We start from the raw sequence: 26,806 nt of genomic DNA, 5'->3' as shown, positions 1-26,806 counted from the left end.
ACCTCTGATAAAAGATGAGTCATTGTTGAGAGGACTTATTTAAATTCTGTAAAGAATGGGCTTCTTTCAACATATAAGGTACATAGTTAACATGTGAAAAAGAAACTAGAGCTCTACCTACTGCCTCAAGTAGAAAAACAACTTATAAATATGTTATTTTTCATATTTATGTGATTAAAACATTTTTTTTAGTCTCTACCTACATAAACAAAGAAGAAAAAACAATATATATATCCCCAAAGTCATACTACATAATACACAATATTTCTTGCCAAGTCTCCGCAATCAGACATTAATTAGAGATCAGTCCTTATTGACACATGCTTTGAAAATGTGTTACTGCAGCTTAGAGACAATGAGGCTTATGTCATGTTCTGTACATTTTGGTATTTAAGTAATAGCTTGTTGATGGAGAAGAGTAAAAATGTAAGCAGATGTCCTTCATTGGCAAGAAAGGAACTTTGGATCTTGCCAACCAGACCACTCTCCATTGTGTTCTTAGGATATATTTAATTATGAGAGCTGCTATAAATCACTTGTGTATTATTCTTGCAGTTCATAGATGTACATGACATGATGCCTAGAATGTTTGTATTGTGATTCGCCTTATATCAACCTGAACCATGTATAATACAAAAGTGTCTGTGGAGGCTTTCAAGAATCCCAAGAGTCCCAGTAGCGCTATTGCTATAAAAGAGATCACTAAGAAAGAGTTCCTTACAGTAGAAATGGTTGCTGTGGGATGACATTGCTTAAAGCGGGATTCCGCTGACCTATCGTTTTTTTTTTCCTGTATCATTGTAATTCATTTGTCATGTAATTCTAGTACTCACTACTTGTAGTTTTATTCTTCCCGGCTTGCCGATTTCTTGCGCAAATGTAAGTTATAAAACTTCCTCCCGGCTGTTTCCATTTTGCTTTTGGGCATTTGAAGCCCACAAGCATTTAGTTCCTGGGATGCGGTGAATGCTGTGCTCCCAGCATTTCCCGCTCGATCCTGCGCATGCTCATTGACACCAGCGAGCAGCGCCGTAAGATTTCGGGTTGCCATCACAACGGGTGGCGGCAGCGGAAGTTCCCGCCCTGTTGTGATGGCAACCAAATAAATACTTGCCTGCCCACTTCTAAAATGGCTTTTTCAGACACGCCCTCGTCACGTGACCGGCGTCTTGGTTCCGAAATCTCACGAGATTTCGGCATGACGCCGTTCCCCACTGATTCCTGGGAAGACTCTAACAAAGCTCCCAGGGGGCTTTGCGAGGCTGGGGAAAGGCGATAAACACGCCTACTCCCACGGGAGGAGAGCCCGGAAGTCAGGAAACTAATTACTACTAAAAGGTAATTACAGCATTATTATTTTTTTTAAAGGTCATTTGAGCATCTATGGTACTAAGGGAATTAAATTATATCAACTTGAAAAATTGAGTACAAGACCGCTTTAACCACTTTCAGACCAGACCATTTTGCTGGCTTAAGACCAGGCCCCTTTTTGCGATTTGGCACTGCGTCGATTTAACTGACAATTGCACGGTTGTGTAAAGTGGCTCCCAAACAAAATTGATGTCCTTTTTTTCCCACAAATAAAGCTTTCTTTTGGTGGTATTTGATCACCTCTGCATTTTTTATTTTTTGAGCTATAAACAAAAATAGAGCGACAATTTTGACGCATTATTTTTTACTTTTTATTATAATAAATATCCCCCATGGCAGGGGGGCATTTGAAACTGGACGTACCTGTAAGCCAATATGCCTGCCCGTGCATTCTGCTGACGTACATCAACGTGCTCCAGTCGGGAAGGGGTTAAAGGGGTTTGTTTTGCCATATTTTGAATCAAACACAATGGTCTTTGTAATGAGCATTTTTGCATACATTTTTATGTTGCACAACAATGACACAAGATTATGTGCAGTGACACACTAACATTTATTCATATGGGTCCCAGTAAGGTGCGAGAAGCTGCAGACAAAAATACAGGAACTTTTTCCAAAATCCGGTGCCACAGCACAGTGATCCAGTATTCATTTTTGACAGTCTCTGCATTTACCCACAGTAAATGTACTCTATACCACAGGAAAGGGCACAGATGTGAATGGGCCCTAAAATATAGCAATCAAGAAACCATCTTTCTAGCTAATCATCTTCTAGTCTAAAACACAATTATTGCACTAAAATCTCATCTAAAATGTAAAAAAGACCATGCAACCTGTTTTGTATATAGACACTGCTTCCTAGGTTGGCCTTCATCTGGGGCAAATATATAAAGCTAATAACCATAAAATTCTGAGTTCACCCAAAGTCTTTATTAATGGTTATAATTAAGTGATTATATTCAATGACTGAGGGCTTCACCAGTGTATTGAAATTATATTAGGAAGATACTGTATGATTCTTTCAATACCAGCACCCATGTTCAGTTAATTTCCCTGAAAGAACCAGGAAAACAAAAAGCCAGTGGTTAGAGATGTTTTGTTCAGTTTGCTGCTCAGCCCCTCCTGCACTGTTGCCTTCTCTATTAGTCTGTGAGGCGGCCCTCCACTCTTCCTGCCAAGTAAGAAAAAAAAGGGAATAGAAAGGAGTGGGTCACAGCAAAGGAGGAACCTGTGTTTTCATCCTAATGCTGGTTCAAACCCCTCCGGGAGTACACAGGTATCACCCTGTAAGAAAATGTATTAGCAATTTTCAGATATCTTGCTCTCACCATCGGAATTTTGTCAGTCCCCTTCGCTCTCTACATTCTTTTTTGTTCTATCTTGTATAAAACATTATTAATTCTGTTCAGCGAGACCATGAAATAAATGAATTGTTACAAAAGAGCTAATATAGTCAATAATATGCTTTTAAAATCTCAGGTCTTCTTTTAAATTAACATGCATGTAATTTAAATGCAGATCAATATCCTATTTTAGAAAGGCTCTGTTATACTTTCAAATAGCCACCATGCTTCCAAAAATAAATGATGGCAATTCATTTTTAGTATTTCATATAAATGGGTACTACGGTACTTCACAAGATATGGCGTATGGATACTTAGTATTAGTCCAAGAAGGGAATTTTTATTTTTATTTTAGATGTGTACACGTAATGTATATCCCGTGGGTTGTGTTTTTCTTTTCTCTTTTACTATGATATCTCTTACTATAATACAAGAATAGATCTGGACATAGACTGAAAACATTTTTGGAAAGGTTCAGTATAGATTTAAAAATTATTCTTATAGAAATGATCGTAACTGACCGATCACAAGGAACATATTTTGAAATCATTTCATGTAACAGCTAAGGTTCTGGGGCAGTTGGTTGTTCTTTCCAATCAGCAGCACTTTTAAAAAGGGATATCATTTCAATTTTATCTGCCCTATGTGCTAAACAATTATTAACACGTGTACAATTTCTTTAAAATGATCATCTGCTTTTGCAAAGTTATTTTAATAGATATCTCTCATTTTATTTACCTTAGGGCCCTTTCACACATGCGGACCGTTCAGGTCTGCCTATCCGTTTTTCAGGAGGACCTGAATGGATGCTTCATGTAGCTCTATGAAGCGGCAGATGTCAGTGGTGACATGACCGCCGATCCGCTCCGATCTGCTAAATCCAGACGGATGGAAACCCTATTTTCCCATCTATCTGGAAGATCGGATGAAAATGGACAGGCGGATCCATTTTCATATGATCCCCCATAGAGGAGAGCGGGGCTCTGACGGCTCCATCTCTCCACAGTGTGCAGTCCTGATCGATCCCTGCTGAGCAAACGAAGTCTGTGAAAACAGACATACAAGTGTGAAATAGCCATTAGAGATTACTTTTATACAAAGAAAGCTGTTTTGCTGTTCACGTTTATTAAAATTTCTTGAAAATTCTTCAAGTAGTGATGACTATATATTCCAAATTACTTTACTATTCATCAAAATTTAATGGAATCTCCATAAAAGTTGCAATAGCCAACCATATGACTGTACGAAGGATTAAAGGATGAAGTAGTTTATAACTGACCCTTTTTAAACTGTATTTCCACTTTTGAAGCCTAACTGGGACAATATCTACTTTACATTTATTAAACGTTCTCATTCACCTAGCATAACTTAAATTTCTTTTTTTTAAATCACAGATTACCTTATTTTTAGATGCTCTTTTCTGGAAACTACAGCAATGTAAAATTCTACATAGATCTCTTTGTTTTTGAAGGGGCTGGGCAGCTGTGTTTTCCATAAAACCCTGACTGTACCATGCCGGCAGATCTCATCAATGTAAGCTAGATTTAACCACTTGACATCCGCGCTATGGCCGAATGACAGCCACAGCACGGATGTGAATTCCCGGGAGGCCATCATATGATGGCCTACCCTGTGCACGCTCCCTCCACGCGCCCTACAGAACCACCTATCAATGCCCACAAATGCCACCTATAAATGCCCAAAAGTGGTGCCAATCAGTGCCACCTAGAAGTTCTGCCTATCAGTGTAACCAATCAGTACCCATCACTGCCCCCCATCAGTGCCCATGAGTGCCGCCTCATCAGCCTACATCAATGACGGAGAAAAATTACCCATTTTAACATTTTATAACAAAATAAAAAAAAAAATTGGTCTTTTTACATTTTTTTAACAAAAATAAAAATCACACAGGTGATCAAATACCACCAAAATAAAGCTCTATTTGGGGGGAAAAAAATGATAAAAATTTCATTTTTGGTACAGTGTTATATGACCGCGCAATTGTAATGTAAAGTGCATCAGCACTGAAAATTGGTCTGTATTGGAGCGAGGTTTAAGTGCCCAGTAAGCAAGTGGTTAAACACTCTGTGCTAAAGAAGGGTTAAAGGTTTAGTACGCCTTATCCCTACAAACATCTAAAAGGTAGGAATAAAAGGTAGGAAATATTCCTCTAAAAAATGTTTAAGGTATGCTGTAGGTGTGCCGTAGGTATGCTACAAATGAGGTATGGAATGAAAGACAAGGTAAGGTCCCCAGAAGAGCTTACTATTTTTACTCAAACTGTACACATTAGTTGAAAATCATGTTGGCAAAGAAATAAGGATAACAGATAAACAGATGAGCAGACACAATCTTTCCACCATCAGGCACCATTATGGGGGAGAAGATAGCAGTGAACTTATTTCTAAATATTACTCCATATTTCTAACTTGATTGGAAGTACTGTACCACTGTTTACATCTCCTGATGAAAAAAAGGAGAAGTCAAAGAAAAGTCCTCATCATCTTGCTGATCCAAAGACTTAGAATAATCACTGACTTGTCACTCGTCGACTTTTTATCTCCTACATTTCTCTCCTTCATCTCACAGATTTCTGTTAATCAATTATATTCTTGTTTATTTATAATCTTACAGAACCCATGAGAAACCATTTACAAATATTCTAGTCATATATCCTACCAAAAATGTAAATTAATTGAATTTCCTATCTCTACTTGAAAAGAATCAAGTTAAAGACAAAAGAATAACTAAAGATAAAAGTATGGCAACATTTTTTGACAGTATTCCCTTTCCACAGCAATTGCCCCAGCAGTGCTTAATGCTAGAGGTGACACATTATCACTGTTTTGTCTTCACAGAACATGCTTCTTAGACAGATTCTCCCAGGGGGAATGTGTAACTAAGAGCAGCATTTCTACATATTTTAACACAAATTAAGCTGAATTTGTTGCAGAGCCCACAACATTGGACAAAAGTCAAAGAGATATGAACATGTTAATTGTAAAGCTACTATCCCTAAACTTGGTATTTATTTGGAATATTAGTGAAAAGGAACCAAGTGTATTATTTCTGCAACAGAGAAGTAGAGCAGCAGTTCACCATCGGAAGAGCCAAAGCACCATCTGCAACGTCTGTTTTGACTACCCAATCTGTTTTGGTAAAAGCATCTGAATCCAAGGAAAAAAGGAATGTTAAATCCCAAGTCTGGCCCTCTTTGCTCATACTGGCAAAGCCACATCACACTGTTTGCTCAGTCTTTTGGGCTTATATAAAAAAATGATGCAAAGAGCCACAGCAATTCAAATGCTGTATTACATACCTACTGAAGGGTAAAACTCATTAGGTATATTATTGTTCCTTACAATCTGTGTGCTCATATACACTATTATAACTTTCAAAAGCCACGATCAGACAGAAAACAGGTGTCACTGGTACCTTTGGGGTGGAAGGTGCAGATGGGAAGCTGAGCAGGGTGAGTAGCAAGGGAATAAACCAACATTTGCCAATAATTCATAAACCACTAATGGAGTTTCAGTAAGGAAAGTGGCACTTAATAGGGAATTCCTCTTTAATGAGGCAAGAGCTTTGTGTGATAGCAAGATTCCGAGGAGAAAAATCTGCAATAACAGCCATTATATCACTACTAGGAACACAACGTAAAATCTTCAATTTTCAACCATTTTAAAGTAGACATGTTTTATAAAATGCTGCATTTAGCATAATAGATAATTTAAACACAGAAAGAATTGTATGCTTAGTGCAAAGGAAGTAATGCAGCAACCAATATTCTGGATTCTGGATACAAGAAAATACAAAAATAACAAATCTTTCTTTATCCCCTGAAGACGTCCGTTGCACCAGACAAAATGCATGTGTGGGGCGAGCCCATGGGCATATTATGTTGCACACCTGCAGTTGATCCCTGGTGTGGTGTGTTTTGCCTGTGTTACTGTGTAACCTGAGTACAGTATATCTGCTTTTAATAAATTGTGTGGTTTTAGCATACTACTCTATGGACCTTTGTTCTTTCTCCTACCCATTATTACTTTGAGGTGCTTCTTTTGGATGTCTAGTGAAGGACCCTGGAGGTGGTGGAGTCAGTGGTTCCCTGAGTGGCGGTGGCCCCCCAATTGGATGATTTTGGCCCTGTTGCTCTCTTGTCATTTGGAGATCTTTACCATTTAGTAAGGAAACTGGCTAGCTTGTTTGTAAGGTGGTTTGGGATTTTTATGCCGTGTACACATGATCGGAAATACGGCCAGCAAAAGACCGATGAGAGCTTTTGGTCGGAAAATGTGATCGTGTGTATGCTCCATCGGAATTTTGCTGGATGAATTTCAAAAGACTGAGAGCATGTTCTCAATTTTTTTTTTTCCTATCCGAAAATGCGTTCGTGTGTATGCAATTCCAACGCCCAACGACTCACGCATGCTCAGATTCAACTACGAGATGGAAGCTATTGGCTACAGGCTATTGAACTTCCTTTTTTTAGTCCTGTCGTACATGTTGTACATCACTGCGTTCTTGATGGTTGGAATTTGGTGTGATCGTGTGTATGCAAGACAGCGTGAGAGAAATCCCGTCGGAATTCCGTCGGGAAAACCATCAGAGCTTTTTCCGACCAAAATCCTTATTGTGGGTACGCGGCATTACACGTGGATTCTCATCATTTCAAGATTTTACGCTTGGCCTTTTAGATATTTTTCTTTGAAATTTGCTCCTTTTGTTATGCACAAATGTATTATGTGATTGTTATTTCACCATTTATGTGATCAACATTGTTTATTAATGTTTAACATGAATTAATTGTATTTTTTCCACACATATAACTTTGTATTGATCACTACAGAAATATTGGTTTTGGATACCCTTTAGATTTTATATAGATAATTTACAAAGAAGTTTTACCTGTCTGTAGCAGACCAGCACCGCTATCCTTCACTCCAAAGTGTTGCTGAATGTCCAGTAGAACACCTGTAAAATAAAGACACAATAGGTCAATCTACTGTCCTTATTTACATGATGTGCCTGTAACAGACTGACAGGGTGCACACTATGTGCACTTTACTTACAATAAAGACATTTTACTGTACAGTTCATGTATTTATTTCTCTTCAGTAACCCAATTTACCCCGTGCACATTTAAAAATGAAATGGAATCTATCTTCAGAACAGAGAAATCTACACTCACAATATCCAGCAAAAAAATTTAATAATATGAATAATAAAGGAAGAAGTCAAGTAATGAAGTAGGGAGAAGAAAAATATTAAAGTTGTCCATGCCCTGCATTGCCTAATGCATCATCTCTCCAGGACACGAGCTCAATTGCTTTGTAAATACTTGCACATTTAGGTCAATAAAGAGTACCAAGGAAATTAGTTTTGCTTTCTTTGTATGCGGTTTTGTATCTGTAGCCAGGAAAGGTCTGCTGCCCTGTGCTGTAAATGCATCTCCCTAATCTTTTATATTGTAGCATTATGTAAGTATCCTATTAAAGGAGCACTGACTGAAGATTACAAAAGTACAAAGATTGATTTTAATAGATTTTTTTAATAACACTACCTTTCCATTAGCTATATAACTTGCTTCATACAGCGGATGTATTTTTAAAGGTTACTGGCATCGCTGCAGAATATTAAACTTCTACAGACAGTACTGATAGTTTCTTCCTAATTCAATGTTTTCTTGGAAATAGCAAATACCATGTTTACCTTAGATATTGGGCTGTTCGCTATCTGTGTCAAACTTTTCAGACTGACCCTTCCTGCTGTTGTTATCACATGTGTAATTTGACAGTTTTACAAAACATAAGGAAAACATGATAAGGGAAATCGCACAGAGTTGGCACTTTAGGTACCCACAGAATGGCTATCAATTTATTGATTTTGTACGATAAATATTAAAACATACCCACTCTCCCAATCCTCTGTTGTGGAGATTTTGTGCCTGAGGTCGTATATAATGGAGCGGAAGTAAATAAAGCTGGCAATAAATGCATTTTTTTTTGTTCTTCATCAGCTGGTGGGCAAGCATACCCCCCATCTAACTTGCTTATATGGATAGGAGAATCTGTTTTTATTTTTTGTTTTGTTTTTTAATCAGTCCATATGTACTCTGACAGCAGGGACTCAGCTGTCAGAATACACTGATCAGCATTCCAGCGGATTGTGCTGATCGAGTGAAAAAATTTAGCATTTCCCAATATTCCCATTTGAGAGAAGCTGATCATTAGATTGACTTCTCTCATGCAGGAAAGCCCATAGATCAGTAGTTCTCAATTCTTGTTCTCAGGACCCACTAACAGGCCAGATTTTAAGTATTACCTTAGGGAGATGCAGGCTAGAATACTGCAATCACTGAGGAACAAATGATATTTTAAAATGTAAAATTTCCCAATATTCCTAATCGAGGGAAGCTGATCATTAGATCGACTTCTCTCATATGGGAAAGGCCATATGGATCAAAATATGCTGAAGCAGGCAATTTTCAATCCATCTATGACCAACTAAAGCAACTGGGTGTGAAGGTTCTAGCGTTGACTATGTTGAAGTGCTAAGGATGGTAGTTTATCCTTTAACCAAATTCTAGTAGCATAAGCTAAGAATAGCTTTTAACATACATTTTAAAGTGAACTTGTCCTTTAATCATATTCTGGTAGTATTAAAAAAAGAATAGCTCCTAACACTGAGTTGTTGAGAAGCATTTGCTTGATTTTAACACAAAAACAACCTTTAATTCAAAGCCTTCAATTCCATTCAAAGGTCCACTTGAAACCTTGTTTGTTATTTAACACAGAGCCGGAAAAGATGAAATCATCCATTAAAGCTCTTATACTCTTACATTTTCCCACATTTTCTTAGAAAAGGATGTATAGATTACTGTACCTAGCAACTACCAGTAACGTAGGCTTAGCATTGACTCCCATGAGATATACAGGTGTTCACACACAAGGAGGGGCTGCCTGCACATACAAGATAAAAGATGATGAAACCAATACTACATATAGGCAGGGCAGTATCACCCTTTTCTATGCATGTTGTCCCTTTATGTTTGCATGTTCCCATAATGAGAAGGTTTTCAGCTGGTCAGGTAACAATGTCATAGTCATAGCTCCTTTGACTGAGCACTATTTGATCTTTACTGTGCTTTGTTTTATATTGTAGGAACCCATTTTAGATTGTGAGTCATAATAATTCTATTAAGTCTCTAGCAGAGAATAACCTGCCTGAAGTGTGTGATGGTATCTTTCTATATCAACGTCTCATGGCTGTAAAATTTTATTTTAAGAAATCAGATGATCATGACCGCAGATTGCTATTTTTGTGTCACCAGGTACAAGATACCTCTCCTAAAGACCGTGCCTGCGGTATAAGCTAGTTTTATAAATTCTCAAGTCCTGGAAACCAGCTCAAGCATTATACGATGCTCTATGGTCATTTTTCATTTAAATAAAATTCAATCAGCAAGTATAAAGTGTAACCCAACACTCATTCAAGACCCCCTAGGTTACTGACTAGGCCCTAAATGTATGCATAATGTACGAACTCCACAAATACTCACTTTTCAGGCTTTCAGGATTTTTTGTTCTATAAAGACGGTCACTTGTCTTATGCCTCGTACACACGATCGGCCTTTCCGACAACAAAACCATGGATTTTTGTTCGAAGGATGTTGGCGCTTGGAACTTGTCTTGCATACACACGGTCACACAAATGTTGGCCAACAATTACGAACGTGGTGAATGTACAAAACGTACAATGAGCCAAGAAAAAGGAAGTTCAATAGCCAGTGCAGCTCCTTCTGCTTGATTCCGAGCATGCGTGAACTTTTGTGAAAATTTGAGAACCTGCTAGCCAACATTTGTTGGCGGAAAGTCCAACAACAAATGTTCGATGGAGCATACACACGGTCTGACTGTCAGCCAACAAACTCACATCCAACATTTGTTGTTGGAAAATCCGATCGTGTGTACGGGCATTATTCTTACTCACTGATATAAAGCAACATTATGAACACCCACCATAACATTATGGCCACCCACCTAATACTGAGTATGTCTCCCTTTGCCACCATAACAGCCCAGACCAATTGGAGGTGTGGACGCCACTAAAAATTTCCCAGGTATGCTGTGGTATCTGGCACCAAGCAGTCAGCAGCAGATCCTTTAGCCCTCCAATGACTTGCCTTCTTCCCATGGTGCATCCTGGTGCCATCTCTTCCCCAGCTAACAGAGGCACAAGTACTCAGCAATCCACATGATGTAAAGGAATATGTGATTTATCCGACCAGGCCACCTTTTTCCACTGCCCTGTGGTCCAGTTCTGATGCTCACATGCCTATTGTAAGCTCTTTTTGCTGTGGACACAGGTCAGCATGGGCACCCTGACCAGTCTGTGGCTACACAGCCCAATATGAAACATACGGCAATGCACTGTGTGCTCTCACATTTGTCAGAACCAGCATTAACTTTTATAGCAATTTGGGCTACAGTAGCTCTTAAATTGGATTGGCCAGCCTTCACTCTTCATGTGCATTAATGAGCCTTGGCTGCCCATGACCCTGTTGCCGGCTTGGAAGTTTTCCTTCACTAGACCACTTTTGGTTGGTCTTGACCACTGCAGACTGGGAACATCCCAAAAAAGCTGCAGTTTTGTAGTTGCTCTGGCCTAGTCATCAAGGCATTACAATTTGGCCCTTGTCAAAGTCACTCAAATCCTTATGCTTGCCCATTTTTTCTGCTTTGAACACATCAACTTCAGGGACAACATGTTCACTTGCTGCCCAATATATTCCACCCACTATCAGATGACATTTTAACAAGGTATACAATGTTATTTACTTTGTCAGTGGTCATAATATTATGGCTGATGTACTCTGAATTCTAGCAGAGCTCCAAGGGTTTCCTAATACCATTCATTTCCTCACTTCCTACTGCTGCCTTTGACAGAACCGAGAACGTGTGACTCAATCTGGAGAAGCAAATTAGTATTATAAAAGGTGATTCTCAGCAGAGCATCAAAATAAAACCTGGGTGGAAATCGTGTTGTAGCATTTACTAACATCATTGATAATTTCCTAACCCACACATGCATCACTCTCAATGTTTATACACACAGACACACCTTGGGTTTAATGATGGTAGCTACATAGTCAGTCATGAGCTGGACTCTGGGTACTTTTATAGAGCATCATACCAAAGTTAACACATTGTTCACATGACAAATATTAATATACATTGAAATCTGCAACTGTTTGCAATGCAAAGCATACATTTAAAGCTGAACGCCAGACAAAAATATTTGAATATGTGCACTGTAAAATGAATTCGTCACTAATGAAATGTGTCACATGTTTCTGGCTGCAGCATTATGAGCAACTTCCGTTTTCTCCAGCCTCCATACAGTGCAGTGAGTGCCCACAGTCCAGCACTGAGAGTTACAGTTCCGGCTGGAGTACTCAGATCACAGTAGATCTCTTGCACTCCAGCTCATCCATTCTGTAAACATATTGCACTTGTCTCAATCGATGCAAGTCACTCTGTAACTGGAGCAGCTGAAGTGAAAACGGCCCACTAGATACATGGAACACACTTCATTAGTGTGGGTTTATTTTTACAGTCGCATGTCAAAAAAATAATTTCACCGGAGTTCAGCTTTAATTGGGGGGACCGCAATTAAAGGACAATCTGAACTTTGGACTGCTAAGAATGGATTTACCACTATGTGTCTGTGCTCATGTGTGAATGAAAGGATGTTAGGACTTCCTTCAACCTGCATACACCAAAGCGTGTTGCCACTTATTCTGAATGGTAAATAAATCAATATATATATATATATATATATATATATATATATATATATATATATATATATATACACACACACACACATACACACACACACACACACTATGTAAAGACATGCACTTGCCCTGTTTTTGGCAAAAAAAAAAAATAGGGGGCAGGTCCTCTCAAATACTCAGGGTCAGTCCAGCTGGGCCAGTGGAGTTTGGGTGGAAACTGGAGATGAAGTGTTAGCTGTCGGAGGGCTTTGAGAGTTACCCTCTAGCCTGGGGAGGGGGGGGGGGGTAAAGGGAGTGAAATCAAGCTTGGGCTCTGGTGTGGATGGGACCTTCTTAAGACACATGGAGGGATCCTGACCAGGAGGCATGGGAGCAAGGAGAGAACTGCAGGAGGACACTGCTGGGCAAATCTCCAGGTAGGAAGACAGCCAGGTGGGCTGTTGAGTGACACAGTCTTGAGGACTGGGAGAGAGCAGTTTGGGATGGATGCAGAGTATGTTAGGAGGACTGTAGTGGAGAAGGAGAAAGAGGTATCTGCAGCCAGGCAGGCTGGCAGTGCCTGAAGAGGTGGTACTGGGAGCAGTAGCCACAGATAGGACGGCTGTGCACTAGGACTTTCTTTGCTACATCAAAAAAGGGCATTTTCTGCTAGTTTAACTGAGCCTTGTGTTAGACTATCCAAACAGTGGCAGCTGGTCCAGGGCCTCGTAGTTCCATGAGCAAGAGTTGTGCTGGAGGAGAAGGAGGAGATCTTCAAGCAAGATTGTGTGGAAGGCAGAGGTGTGTATATACTGGATGCATATAGTTTGTCCCTGAAAACCTTACTACATTGATAAAGTGGGCATCCCATATTCCCCATCACCACCCAAGTCTAAATCCCCTAATAAATACAAAACAAACAAATCTGCTTGGGTTTCCTGACTTTGTGTGTTGCGGAAGTTGTGGTGTGCCTAGTTGTGCAGCGTGGGGGGATCTCATTCACCAGTGGCTCTTATGGGTGTAGCGCTACATAAGTGCTATAGCCCAATGTTGACATCAATACCCACCGGCTACAATTGGCAAATGTGATTTTTTTTGTGAATCATTTTGCTGTACTACCTCTGGCCTGCCATTTGTGACCACTTTAACCATTCTTTTTTTATTAATAAACCAAGGAGAGAATCACTGAACTGTGTTGGTGTAATCAGTTTCTGATTTAGTTATGGACGTCTTTGGTGTTTCAATGCTGCAAAACAGTGAAAAGTGATTTCCACATCAAGAGAATTTTTAAACTGAAATGAAAACTTTTTGAATCTATGAGAAAAGTACCCTATCCAATAAATACCATTCACGTGGGCTTAAAGTGCGCTATCTGTTCTAGTTGTTCAGTAGATGCTTTCAAACCCTTTTCAGGTTATGGAAGGAGGATAACAAAAGATTTATTTAACAACTTAATTAAAAAGAGCAGTAGTGTGCGGTTACTAAAAACAACCAATCAGAAATGAGCTTTCATTAGCCTGCTCAGTCTAACATGAACACAGATTACGTCTAACTAGTTGCCATGGATTACTGCATTGAAATGTCTTTGCACAAATATTTTCAGCCTATTTATATCCTTCCCCAACAGCATAGCTACAACTGCAAATCAGGTACACATACTGTAACATATAGGTACATGTATAGGCTACGACTTAGCACTTTGCCAGCAAAAAAGAATGACTGGAACCTGATACTATGTTATAAGCTCCCAAACGAATGAAACCATTCGCATAAATAATAGAATGGTGTTCTATCTGGTGCTGAATGTGTTGCTTTTATGATATAGTGCACATTAGGTTTCATAACTCAATGGTCATCTTAATGGCCTGCGTAAGATGAAATTATTCACTTGGCAGATCTAAAAATACTTCTCTATGCTTCTGTAATAAAATATTAATTGCATCCGGGAGTGGTTATAATTATGGATGACATACGCCATTAGCGTTCCACAAATTGTGTCCATTACACACTGCAGAATCTGCTGTTTGTTTTAATAACACATTTACTTTTTGCAATAAAAATATTTTTAATCGATGATGTGAACTCGATTGCACACAGGAAAGAATCAGGAAGCTGGCACACCTGTGTCACCTATCATGACATTACCAGGCGATATTCCATTTCCTCCATAACAGCGGCACTGGACTGTTTAGTGAAAATAGTGCAAGTCACTGATTTTATTTTTGAAGAATCAAGTCACTGATTTTTTTTTTTCTCTAGAATCAATAAATGTTGAAATTCAGCACAAAGTGTAGTAAGCAATATGTTAATCACTAATGTAAAAATTAAGTTTTCGCTCAATCATCTAAATTTGACTTAAAGTAGCACTAAGCCTCTTTATTTTTTACTAGGACACATCAGTATTATTATTAATTAATTCATTATTATTATTCATTTTGCAGAGTACAGTGATCAATTCCATCATGATTAGTTTTGATAAAATCCTACTTTGTTAACATTACCCTTGGTGCCAGTTTCCCAAACTTCCTGTCAGCAGGCACAAACTCATTTATAAAAAATAATAGCTTCAGTTCCATTCAGTACATTCATCAGAACTACATGTACCATCGTGCATAGTGCCAATGAACGTGCAAGGCTCCTCCTTGGAATTCTTTGCTGATGTCAGAACAGATTCATGTGCCCAGTAGTCCTTCCAAGGAGTGCCCACATAAGGGTGGCTCCATATGACTAAACAAGGGCAAGGAGTACCTTAAAAACCATAACACAGCTAAGAATATCCTGCTCAGTTCCATACTTTATTTATCATAAAGAACCTATTTATGCAGGAAGAAGGAGAAGGTAGACAAAAATATCATGGGAGCAAATGAGGACTCCTTCTCATTTGCCTCAATACTGTGCCAATATCATGGGTTGGGCATGAGGACTTCCATGCACAGCTTTCAGTGCCTCTGCTTCTGCCAGAATCCCAGGCTGTTCTGATCAAGCAATGCTTTAATAATTTCTGGTAGCAACAAAGCTTCATCTTCCCCCACACATACCAACTGGCCATTTGAAGCCATTTTCATATTGATGTGCCAATAAGAATGTCCCATTAAAGGAAATCTATAGTATGGTAACAGCAAACACTTTCCTTTTTTTAACATCAGCATTGTAATAACAATACAAACAATAGTTATTTATGACAATCCCATGTAAGTTTATTTGAAAAATCTCCTTTCATTTTGTGAGCTTTGCCTGTCTGTTATCCATTTCTTTCCACAACTTCCTGGTTTCCCTGTATGCTTTGCAGCTTCTCCTCTGCTGTTTACTTTCGATTTCTAAGGACTACATATCCCATGATATCTTGCTACCTGCAAGCTGTGTTTCCTGTACAGAATCCAGATCCTGAAACTCCTCCTCTTAGCACCTCTGTAGTTCAGAAGGCAGGCTCTGTGAAATGCGTGACACAACAGTACCTACCCACAGGACATACGTGTCACAGAATTCAAGGAAGTAAATGTTTGGGGGGTCTTCAAAAAGTCTATAAACTTCAAGAACATTCAGATTAAAAGGAGTAGACTAAGAATAATGGCAATCTGGAAATGAATATAGGATTCTAGATTTTGACCATGGATATGCTTGAAGTATGATTGTTGTGATTAGAGTCTATCCACATACTACTTACCTCCCCAACTTTTTGAGTTGGGAACGAGGGACACCTATAAGCAAAAGTATGTAGGCATAGGACAACCCCCGCCATGCCCCTTAAAGGAGAATTATACAAAAAAAAATATTAATTAAAATCGACAAGTGATTTTTTTTCCCCCACTGCTTATTCGTTTATATTGGCTTCTGGAATTTACAAATGCTGAAATTTAGAAATTGGAGGAGAGGTTTAGCACTTGGAAACACTTTTTGAAAGAAAAAAAGTGCATTTTATATACAACTATATAGGTCAGAATGCAGTTATAGATCAAAATGAGAGACAAATAAGGATGAAGGAGGGACAGTGGGACTTTGTTCCAAATCAGGGACAGTCCCTCGAAATCAGGGACAGTTGGGAGCTATAATACTATGTGCAGCAAAAAAAAACAAAAAAAGTTGTGCCCTTACAGTAAAACTTTTTTTTTTTTTAAGTGTTTAATATGTAAGATCACACAACACTATGGTTACTGAGTGGAAACAAACCAGCATACTGTGAGGGTACATACTTAAATGTAAAACCACAAATGACAGGGGAGTGGGGACCACACTGAAGCTCTGGTGACTCAAAATGGTGCAGGTGCCTCATACTTCCACATGCACACTTTCCTTTTAAAGATAATTATAGTTACCACAATGGTAGCTCCATCCCACTAACTTCCTATTGTTTTGACCGCATGATACCACAAACTTTCCTCTCTTTAGCCCAAGGCTTATTCATTGTAGTTCCAGACTGATATACATAGACTACCAAAGAGTGTACCAGCATGAACCCATTGGATGTGAAACCGCAAGGAAAACTTATTTACAACATGGCACTCCAGAGTGACAATTGTTACCTCTTGGCAATGATTACACATGATATAATCAGTACCAGTCTCGGGTTATATGAAAAGATCCAGTTGCATAGCCCTGGATGATAAAATAGGATATTTCTCCTTTTTCTTCTTGTAGCCACTGCAACTGAAGTTAAAATTAGGCCAAGTGGTCTTTTGCCATGGCTCCTCTTAGCCCACTTATATACCGTACATGAAACACTCCAAAATACACAGAATTACCACTGCTGGATGCCGGTCAGAAGCCAGCAGCATGCTGTATACTTTGCATTCTGTGATTTTCTGGTTTTCACTCACTAACATCCTGCCATCTTACAGCTTACCAACGTCCCTATAGGGCTGAGCCAGATGAACAAAGCAGGGGCTCCACATGAAAATCATGGAGAAAATATGTGAAATTCCAGCTGTGATTGTCTCTCACAAGTTTGTACATTGTGCGACAGGGTAATACACAGCTAAAGCCAGCTATACATGCAATAAAAAAAATACACAGCAGTTCAGGGATGCTATTTTTTATCTGATCATGGAATTTTTTAATTATGGGATCTTGAGGAATGTAATAAGGCAATATTTAAATAAGTATTATACAATCTAATAATAGCATAACACATTAAGAACCATAAAGGCTTATAATCACTTCCAATGTTAAATGATGATATAACTATAAGCATAGCCTACTTGCTTAATATTTATGCGTTTTATTCATATACTTCTGTGATGCACCAGTCCACTCGACCCCTTTGTCTGTAACATGGTGATCTGATAACCCCTGCTTTTGATGAAGAAAATATATTTTCAAACACACCTACTGCAACCTCTTTTCTAAAAATGGATGATATTTCATTCTGTGGTTGGCTTGGTAGGTACCACTCAGCTAAACAAAATTGGATTTATCAATTGATTTTTGTCAAGGAAGCCAGATGGAAAATTCTTGGCTCCTGTCAGATGCAAGCAATGCTGTGGGTGCTAGCTGTTGGAATACAATAATTGGCACTGCAGATTTGTCCATCCGCACTGTCTAGCATGGATGGGAGAATGGAATAATTTCTCTTGTTCAGGAATTTGTGTTTAAGAATCATACATACCTATGTAGATGCAGCATCGGTCCAATGCTGCAACGGTACCCCGTCGGCTCTAAACCCTTGTACACACGGTCGGACATTCCAACAATAAAATACATCAGATTTTTTCCGAAACTTGTGTTGCATACACACGGTCGGACAAAGTTGTCAGAAAATCTGATCGTACGTAACGCGATGACGTTATTTCGTTACGACGGGACTACGTTCAGGCTAGTAGCCAATAACTTTGGTCTAGGAATTTGATCTGAGCATGCGTGGCACTTTATCTGATCAGAATTCTCTACACACAATCGGACAAAGTCCGATCGGATCACGTTGTTGGAAAGTTTTATAGCCCAGCTCTAAAACTTTGTCCGATGGAACCCACACACAGTCGGATTATCCGACAACACGGTTCGATCGGACATTTTCCGTCGGAATGTTAGACCGTGTGTACAAGGGCTCAGATTGAGAACTGAGCGATCAAACATGGCCAGTCACCAGTTCTCTGCTCTGCCTCCTTCTTGCTCACTGGAGCGATGGGCTGTGGAGGGGGCAGGATTGACTGGCTCAGGCTTTCAGAGGCACGCTGAGGGACTAACCCAGGTGCCAGTCCAGGCATGTGGGCTGATCTTGACCTGAGCCTGGACCAGCTCTTTGACATCAGCTGACAGCAGGATTCAGACCACTGTCTGCTGAAAACAGTTCACTAGAGTGCAGAATGAACTGCACTCCTGTGATTCACAGGGGAAGTACAGCCAAAGAGCATTGGCTGTACTTCTCCTTTAGGAAAATAATTCAAAGATCTATGGAGTTCGAGGTCACCACATCCCAAAATAGTAGAAAGAACGAAACCCCCCATGGGTGGGTGGGACTTTAAAAGTGACCAAGAACAATACAAAAGTTCAGCTTACAACACAGACTTCAGGAAAAACACCTCCATTAACTTGTGGTACGGTACATAGGGGGCTATGTGCTGAAAATTACACTGAACTTAGGGAAAGTTAACTAAGTGAACTGCCTGCTTTAGTACAACTTTCAGATTTCAGTAGCCCCAGAGCTGTATAATAAGATAAGTCATGTGAACTCCAGGCAAGCAGATATACAAACAGTTAAAACGCTTATAAAGTGAACTAATTTACTTGCCAAATGATTTAAAATCCTGCTCAGCCAATCCTAATTTGCACACCATACAAAGAAGCAGGTGATAATCCTATTTTGTGGTTTAACTTTGCAGCATCCTGTGCCCCATCTTTACCTCTATCCCATTCAATGGACAATAAATCCATCATATTTGCCTAATGAACAGACAGATGATTCAGGAAGCATTAGACCAGAGAACAGTAGGGTCTTCTTCAGGATATGTAGTGTAGCAGAAATGTGTGACTCACAAAGAAGTGTGCAAACCACAAGTCTGACAACACTGTCAACATATGGAAAAATGTAATGAGGTACTAGAAATTCACCTTGGTTGTGGCCCTAGTTTGCATTTTTCAGCATTTTTTCAGGAACCACCCCATACATAGTAAAATAAACACTTTACCAGTGCAGAAAATACCAAAATACATTTAGAAGCCAAAAAGTGCATTGGTCTAGTCTGCTCCAAAACATGCCATAGATTCTGGCACGACATCACAAAAAACATTTGGGCTTATGCAATCATGTAGCACAAAGTGCAGAAATGATATGCAAGAAAAAGTACTTAGCATACCCAACCCACAGCAACCAACCATGATTAAATGTTTGTGGTCAGATAATCGAAAGATTAATTCAGACAGGTAAGCAGGAGTTATTGTGCTCCACATACTGTTCTTTGTCTTATTAAATATACCAGATAGTATAATTAATGACATCTGACAGCCTCATAATAATCTAGAAATGCCACTTCATTTACGATCAAGCGATTATCAAGCTTGATTATGTGACTGCAATGCTATGTATGGATAATTGCTTGTGTTTGTGCTACTGTGTGGCAGACCTGATAGGGCGCCATTGTCACAGTTAGGGATGCACCGATACAATTTTTTTCACAATGAATATGTGTACCAATACTTTTGTTTTTAATACTCGCCGATACCAATTACCGATACCTACCGCAACTGTTTTGTTTTCACTTCAGCGGTCAGTACAAAGCACTGAAAAGTTATTTACAAATTAAATACATTTTTTTTATATATATATATATATATATTGCACTTTTTCAATGTGAAATGTGTAAATATATGTTAATATATATGTGTAAGAATATTCACTAACAAAGCAAACAAAAAAAGTCATGCTCGAAATAAAAAAAGCAGGAAAATAATAATTAAATGGAGGAGAATAGAAAGTTAATTAAAGCTGATTAGAGTAAATTAAGAGTTAATAAGGGGTTAAACAGAGGAACATTTGTTTATCCCTTTGATCTGCAGCTGAAGAAATAGAAAGATACAAAACAAAACAATGTTTTTTTATTTTAGTGTTGTTAATAAACATTGCTGACTGCTCTTTTTTTTTTTTGACAGCTCCAATTCCCAAACTTCTTTAACACTTTAGCTGTCAACAGGGGAGAGCCACTGACAGCTCAAGGAACCGAGCCTGAAAGTATCGGTTTCAGATATTGTAGTGAATTTGCACGAGTACTGCCACCGATACCAATACCGATACTAGTATCGGTGCAACCCTAGTCACAGTATTAGAAATTGATCAAAGACACACAAATCCAACAATCAATCTACAGAGGAGACCATTTTTATATACCGTAGTATGATAAAATAGCCTTACACTTACAGCAGTGTGGGGGGGAGTATATATATATATATATATAAAAAAAAGAATTCATTCTGCCACTAGCTACCATTTTACAGTACAGTTACAATTTAATGTCTAACATTCAACAAGGATGAGTTATGACAGCAACTCACTAGAATATACAAGCAAAGCATTCTTTGATTGTCAGCTTTCTCAGATATGGTCTTCTGCTGTTCATCGCTATACAGTCCCATAGTTAGCTCTAGATGAGCTGCTACTACCGAAAAGCACACATCCTTTCCTCAAGTCTATTGATTGAAAATGAAAACTCGTGGCACGCTGCCTTAATGAATTATTCATGCTGTGAATAAATCAGGGGATGCCACTTAAGGAGAGCTCCTTTTAGTTCAGCGCATGGCCTCAAGAGAGATCAGCACTGCAGCTGAGCCTGGAGGATCTCATACTATATGCAGGGTGCACACGCTCAGCATCTAGGTGCTTACTGGTGCAGAAACACTATTCTTTATCATGTGTGAGCCTGTAGCATACATACTGCTTTGGCTGTGCACTAGGCATACTCTGATGGACATCACAGACGCTAATGCCTTTACATTGTAGTACAAAAAGCTTTGTCTTGTGACCTGTCTTTTGTTTATTACTTGACAGCTTTCTATCAGTCAATTTCCATTTTTTTCCTATAGCCAATACTGGATATGCATTTCTTAAAGGGATATTATTATTATTTAAGGTACTTATATAGCGCCGTCAATTTGCGCAGTGCTTTACATATACATTGTACATTCACATCAAGTTTAATGGCCACATTTTAATTCCACAAAAAGCAATACAATAAAAATGATCTTATATTATAAATAAAAATGATATTGCTAGGTAATCATGAATTTATTTATGAAAAAAATATATATAGATATTTATATCTATATATATTAGGGTTGCCACCTTATCCCTTAAAAACTGAACGCATATAAAATTACACAGGCTCTGTGGCTGATTAAGTGGTAATTAAACTCACTTGGTGCCTTACCTGCATTAAATTAGCCTCAGAACCTGTGTAATTCATATGTGTTCGGTTTTAAAGGGATTATATATATATATATATATATATATATATATATATATATATATATATATATATATATAAAAAACTGCTGTAAATTGTCTTTTCTTTTTTCTTAAATCCTGTAATGTTAGAGAAGTAACTATTGTAACTGGAGTCTGAAATGAATGCTATCTTTCTATAATAGAGGGAAATGAACAGTTTTTGGCTTTACCTTTATATTTACAATACCTATGATGGTTTATAACTCTTTTAGAAATTCTGCTACATGCTGATCATTGAACTCTTTTTTTTAGGAATAAAATGTGCCTATGTACTTTACCACCAACAGATAAGTAAAGCAAAACTAAATGCCTAAATACAGTTAAAATACTGTACATGTTCAATTTTTTACTCTCCAATGGATTTGTAATTCTATAAGTCAATCTTGTGATACAGTATTTCAACTATGTATTTAATGGCATGCCTAGAGTTAATAACATGGCTCTACATGCTTATGTCAGAATCTGGAAGACCCCTGTGTCTTAAACAAACCTTGTACTGGATCTGAAGCACATTTGGAATAAAACAAGTGTGTAATAACTGCATGCACTAGTCATTATATGTCCGCATTTACAGTGCTGCCATTTTAATATCAAGTTTGATAATATTAAACAGCAGAGTATATTTTGGACCATACACAGATTAGTTGAAATCTGGACCTAAAATTGCTTTCATAACTGACCCATGTATGGGCAACATATACAATGTTTTATGTTCTACTCTTATTATAACTTGCATGAAATGGAGTTATCCCTCCTGGGCTATATCATGGCACAACGTGGCCTAATTAGTGATTATAATTAGTCACCACAATTAAGATTTCAGATTCTTTCTTTTAAGTGTACTGGCTGAAAAGAGGCTGCAGAACTGTCTTAACTCTATTCCAAGAAATAATGCTAGTAAATATAAACTAGAAATATATATAAATTGCAGGAAGTGTAATGCACATTTCCGAATAACTACACAAGACATTTTATCATTAAAGACCCTGTAACATGTTGACTGTATTTCTGTCTCATAAAAAAATAATAATAACACATGTATGCTTACTATACAAGCCATTTCTAGTTTAATTCTAGTAAAATTAACTATTCTAACGTGTAGCCAGCTTTGATTTTCTATTTCAGAAATGCTAATTCTTCTTTCTTGCAGCCATGGCAACGCTGATATGGTAATAGTTACTAGACAGGATTACCCAATATTCGAATCCCTCTACTTCTGAAACTGGTCCACTGCTTTTCTTATGCCCCGTACACACGAGCGGACTTTTCGACATCCAAACTCCGACGGACTGAGTCCGGCGGACTATCCGATCGTGTGTGGGCTGCAACGGACTTTAGCAAAGCTAAAGTCTGACGGACTTTAGAAATGAAGCATGCTTTAAATTTTCCCGACGGAACTCCGCCGGACCCGGTCCCCTTTGAAAAATCCGCTCGTGTGTGTGCTACTCCGACGGACTAAAACCGACGCTAGGGCAGCTATTGGCTACTGTCTAGGAACTTCCTACGTCGAATCCAGTCGTACGTCATCACGTTCGACTCCGTCGGAGTTTGGTGTGATGGTGTGTGGTCAAGTCCGTTCGGTCGAAAAGTCCGCCAGAACTCCGTCGGAACTCCAGCGGAACTCCGGCGGAACTCCTTTGGAGGTCTGTCAGACTTAATTCCTCTCGTGTGTACGGGGCATTAGATGTCTTCACAAACCTTGAGGTCAATCTACAGACATTCCTAGCAATGTAAAACACTGTAGAGCATATTGTGTATATAATAAGCTGATACAGATCTAGTGGATGATCATGTGCTGCCTTTTCCTTACTGGATGGCCATCCTAAGATCCCTTTCACACTGGAGTATTTGCAGGCGCTATAGCATTAAAAATAGCGCCTGCAAACCGCCCTAAAACAGCTGCTCCATTCTCTCCAGTGTGAAAGCCCGGGGGCTTTCACACTGGAGCGGTGCGCTGGCAGCGCGTCAGAAAAAGTCCTGCCAGCAGCTTCTTTGGAGCAGTGAACTCACCGCTCCTCCACCGCTGCTCCCCATTGAAATCAATGGAGCAGCGCTGTGATACCCCTGGCAAAACGCAGCTCCGGTATTTTGCGAGTGGATTTAACCCCTTTTCAGCTGCTAGTGGAGGGTTAAAACCACCCAGCTAGTGGCCGAATAGCACCGCTAAAACGACGGTAAATCTGCACTATTTTGCTGGTTGCACAGTGTTAAAGGGGTCTAACTGTAATTAATAATAAAGCACCATCACTACCCCATCAAGTTGCTATTGTTTCTGTGTGGGCAAAATCTGGAGTATCCAAGTCCCAGCAATTTTCACTGTATTTGTAACACACCCAATATTACTTTTGCATTTTTTTTAAATAAAACTTATTAAACAAAAAATCTACTAAAAAAATGATTTTTTTTCCTTTAACTCATCCAAAGATGCAGCTTTAACAATTATCCCTTAAAGTGATACTAAAGTCTTGTCTTTTTTCTTTCAAAATAATAAGCGTCTCTATACATACTTGCTTTGTGAAAGTTTTACAGCCCCGATCCTCCTTTTCTCAGGTCTCCTGATACCACTCCTGGCCCCTCCCTCCTGTTAAGTGGCGGGAGAGTCCAGAAGCCCGAGCCGAGCTGCAGTTTTGTGTGTCCATTCAGACACGGAGCTGCAGCCTGGCCCGTCCCCTTTCTCTCCTCATTGGCCAATGACATCAAGGTGCGAATGAGGAGGGAAGTCGTGGGCAGCCAAGACACTCCTACAACATCGATGGATCTAGATGGGGCTCAGGTAAGTATTAGAGGGTATTATATTATATTATAGAAGTATTATAGAGCTGCACACAGAAGGTTTTTTATCCTAATGCATAGAATACATTAAGATAAAAAAAACTTCTGCCTTTACAACCCCTTTGAACTTTATCCATCCTTTTAAAATGAACCCTTAACACCTAAGAAGTGACCACTTAACCACTTGCCGACCGCCGCACGCCGCTGTACGTCCTATTTTTGAAGAGGGATATCTCGGTAACGGCAGCAGCTGCTGCCACAACCGAGATATCCATCTCTTCAGGCGGCGGTCGGCTGTACGATAACGGTGGTCTCCGCGGCGGATTCGCTGCGAGATCACCGCTATCGGCGGCGGGAGAGGTGCCACCCCCCCTCCCGCCGCCCTCCCGCACCTTCCGCCGCTTACCGGAGCCGTCGGTAGCGGCGGAGGCGATCGGGTCCTTCCATCTGCTGGGCATAGAGACAAGTGAGGCTAAGATGGCCCCCACTCGTCTCTATACCATAGGAGGGCGGAAGCGACGTCAAAACGTCACTTCCGCCCATACCTCTTAAAGGTATATATTTTTTTTAAATGTCAGATTTTCTTTTTTTTTTTTTTTTTTTTTTTGCATTTTAGCCCAAATATGAGATCTGAGGACTTTTTGACCCCAGATCTCATATTTAAGAGGACCTGTCATGCTTTTTTCTATTACAAGGGATGTTTACATTCCTTGTAATAGGAATAAAAGTGATCCATTTTATTTATTTTTTTAAAACAGTGTAAAAATAAATAAAATCATTTAAAATAAATAAGAAAAAAATATTTTTTTTTTTAAAAACACCCCGTTATGACGAGCTTGCGCACAGAAGCGAGCGCATACATGAGTAGCGCCCGCATATGAAAACGGTGGTCAAACCACACATGTGAGGTATCGCCGCGATCGGTAGAGCGAGAGCAATAATTCTAGCCCTAGACCTCCTCTGTATCGCAAAAAATGCAACCTGTAGAATTTTTTAAATGTCGCTTATCGAGATTTTTGAGGCTAAAAGTTTGACGCCATTCCACGAGCGGGCGCAATTTTGAAGCGTGACATGTTGGGTATCAATTTACTCGGCATACCATTATCTTTCACAGTATAAAAAAAATTGGGCTAATTTTACTGTTGTCTTATTTTTTTATTCAAAAAAGTGAATTTTTTCCAAAAAAAGTGCGCTTGTAAGACCGCTGCGCAAATACGGTGTGAAAAAAAGTATTTCAATGACCGCCATTTTATTCTCTAGGGTGTTAGAAAAAAAACAATATAAAATGTTTGGGGGTTCTAAGTAATTTTCTAGCAAAAAAAACTGTTTTAAACATGGAAACACCAAGTCTGAAAAAGAGGCCTGGTCCTTAAGTGGTTAAAGTGGTTCTAAAGGCTGAATGTTTTTTTTTTGTTTATTTTTTTTACCTTAATGTATTTTATGCATTAAGGTAAAAAACCTTCTGCAAGCAGCTCCCCCCCCCCCCCCCCAATACTTACCTGAGCCTGATCTTGATCTACCGATGTGCACGGGATCAGAGGCTCATTTGACTACCTCTCTCGGAACTGTTTACCCCTGCTGCTGTCAATCATGGTCAGTGAGGAGTGAGCAAGCCAAGCCATACTCTGTGTGTCTTATGGACACACAAAACTGGCTCAGGAGCGAACATGCACCTTATCCCATGCCAATTAATACTGCGTTCTTGGTAAAAAAATAAAATATATTGCACCTTACCAGTCCAGTGATGTTTTTATGCAACTAATCCTGCAAATAACACTTGCTGTCCCTGGGTCCCAACGCTCTCCACTGTATCATAGAGGAAGCCATTGTTTCAACCCAGGCTATTCTATAACTAAATTATGTCTTTTATTCATCGCGATTACACAGAGAATTGGGAAATTGGTGGTTTACTGAGAAAGGTCATTATTTTTGTCTGCAGTTCAGCTCACATGAACACTGAAATTTTGGGCAAAACCGACAGCTGTTTTCTCTACTTGCTGAAAATGTTCCCATCCTAAAGATTAAAACTATTGCACCCATGGCATCCAAGGACTGGTAAGCTGCAATGTATTACAATTATTCTTTAAGGCCTCATGCACAAAGGATGTA

The 26,806-nt window shown here is 39.1% G+C and overlaps 1 protein-coding gene across 2 annotated transcripts in view; it reads right to left on the bottom strand.

The window, feature by feature from the left end:
* Window positions 1–26,806, bottom strand: part of SPNS2 (SPNS lysolipid transporter 2, sphingosine-1-phosphate) — a 190,169-nt gene that overhangs the window by 103,348 nt on the left and 60,015 nt on the right. For both annotated transcript variants that reach the window (XM_077482358.1, XM_077482359.1), the window contains exon 2: window positions 7,623–7,688. In XM_077482358.1, the coding sequence (XP_077338484.1) occupies window positions 7,623–7,688 (66 nt within the window). The remainder of the gene's footprint in view (window positions 1–7,622; window positions 7,689–26,806) is intronic.

This window comes from Lithobates pipiens, unplaced genomic scaffold (genome assembly GCF_037356315.1).
Source record: "Lithobates pipiens isolate NorthernLeopardFrog02 unplaced genomic scaffold, aLitPip1_a1.2 Scaffold_16, whole genome shotgun sequence".
NCBI lineage: Eukaryota > Metazoa > Chordata > Amphibia > Anura > Ranidae > Lithobates > Lithobates pipiens.
Note: the sequence above shows the minus strand (reverse complement) of the source record. Positions and strands in the feature narration are given on the sequence as shown.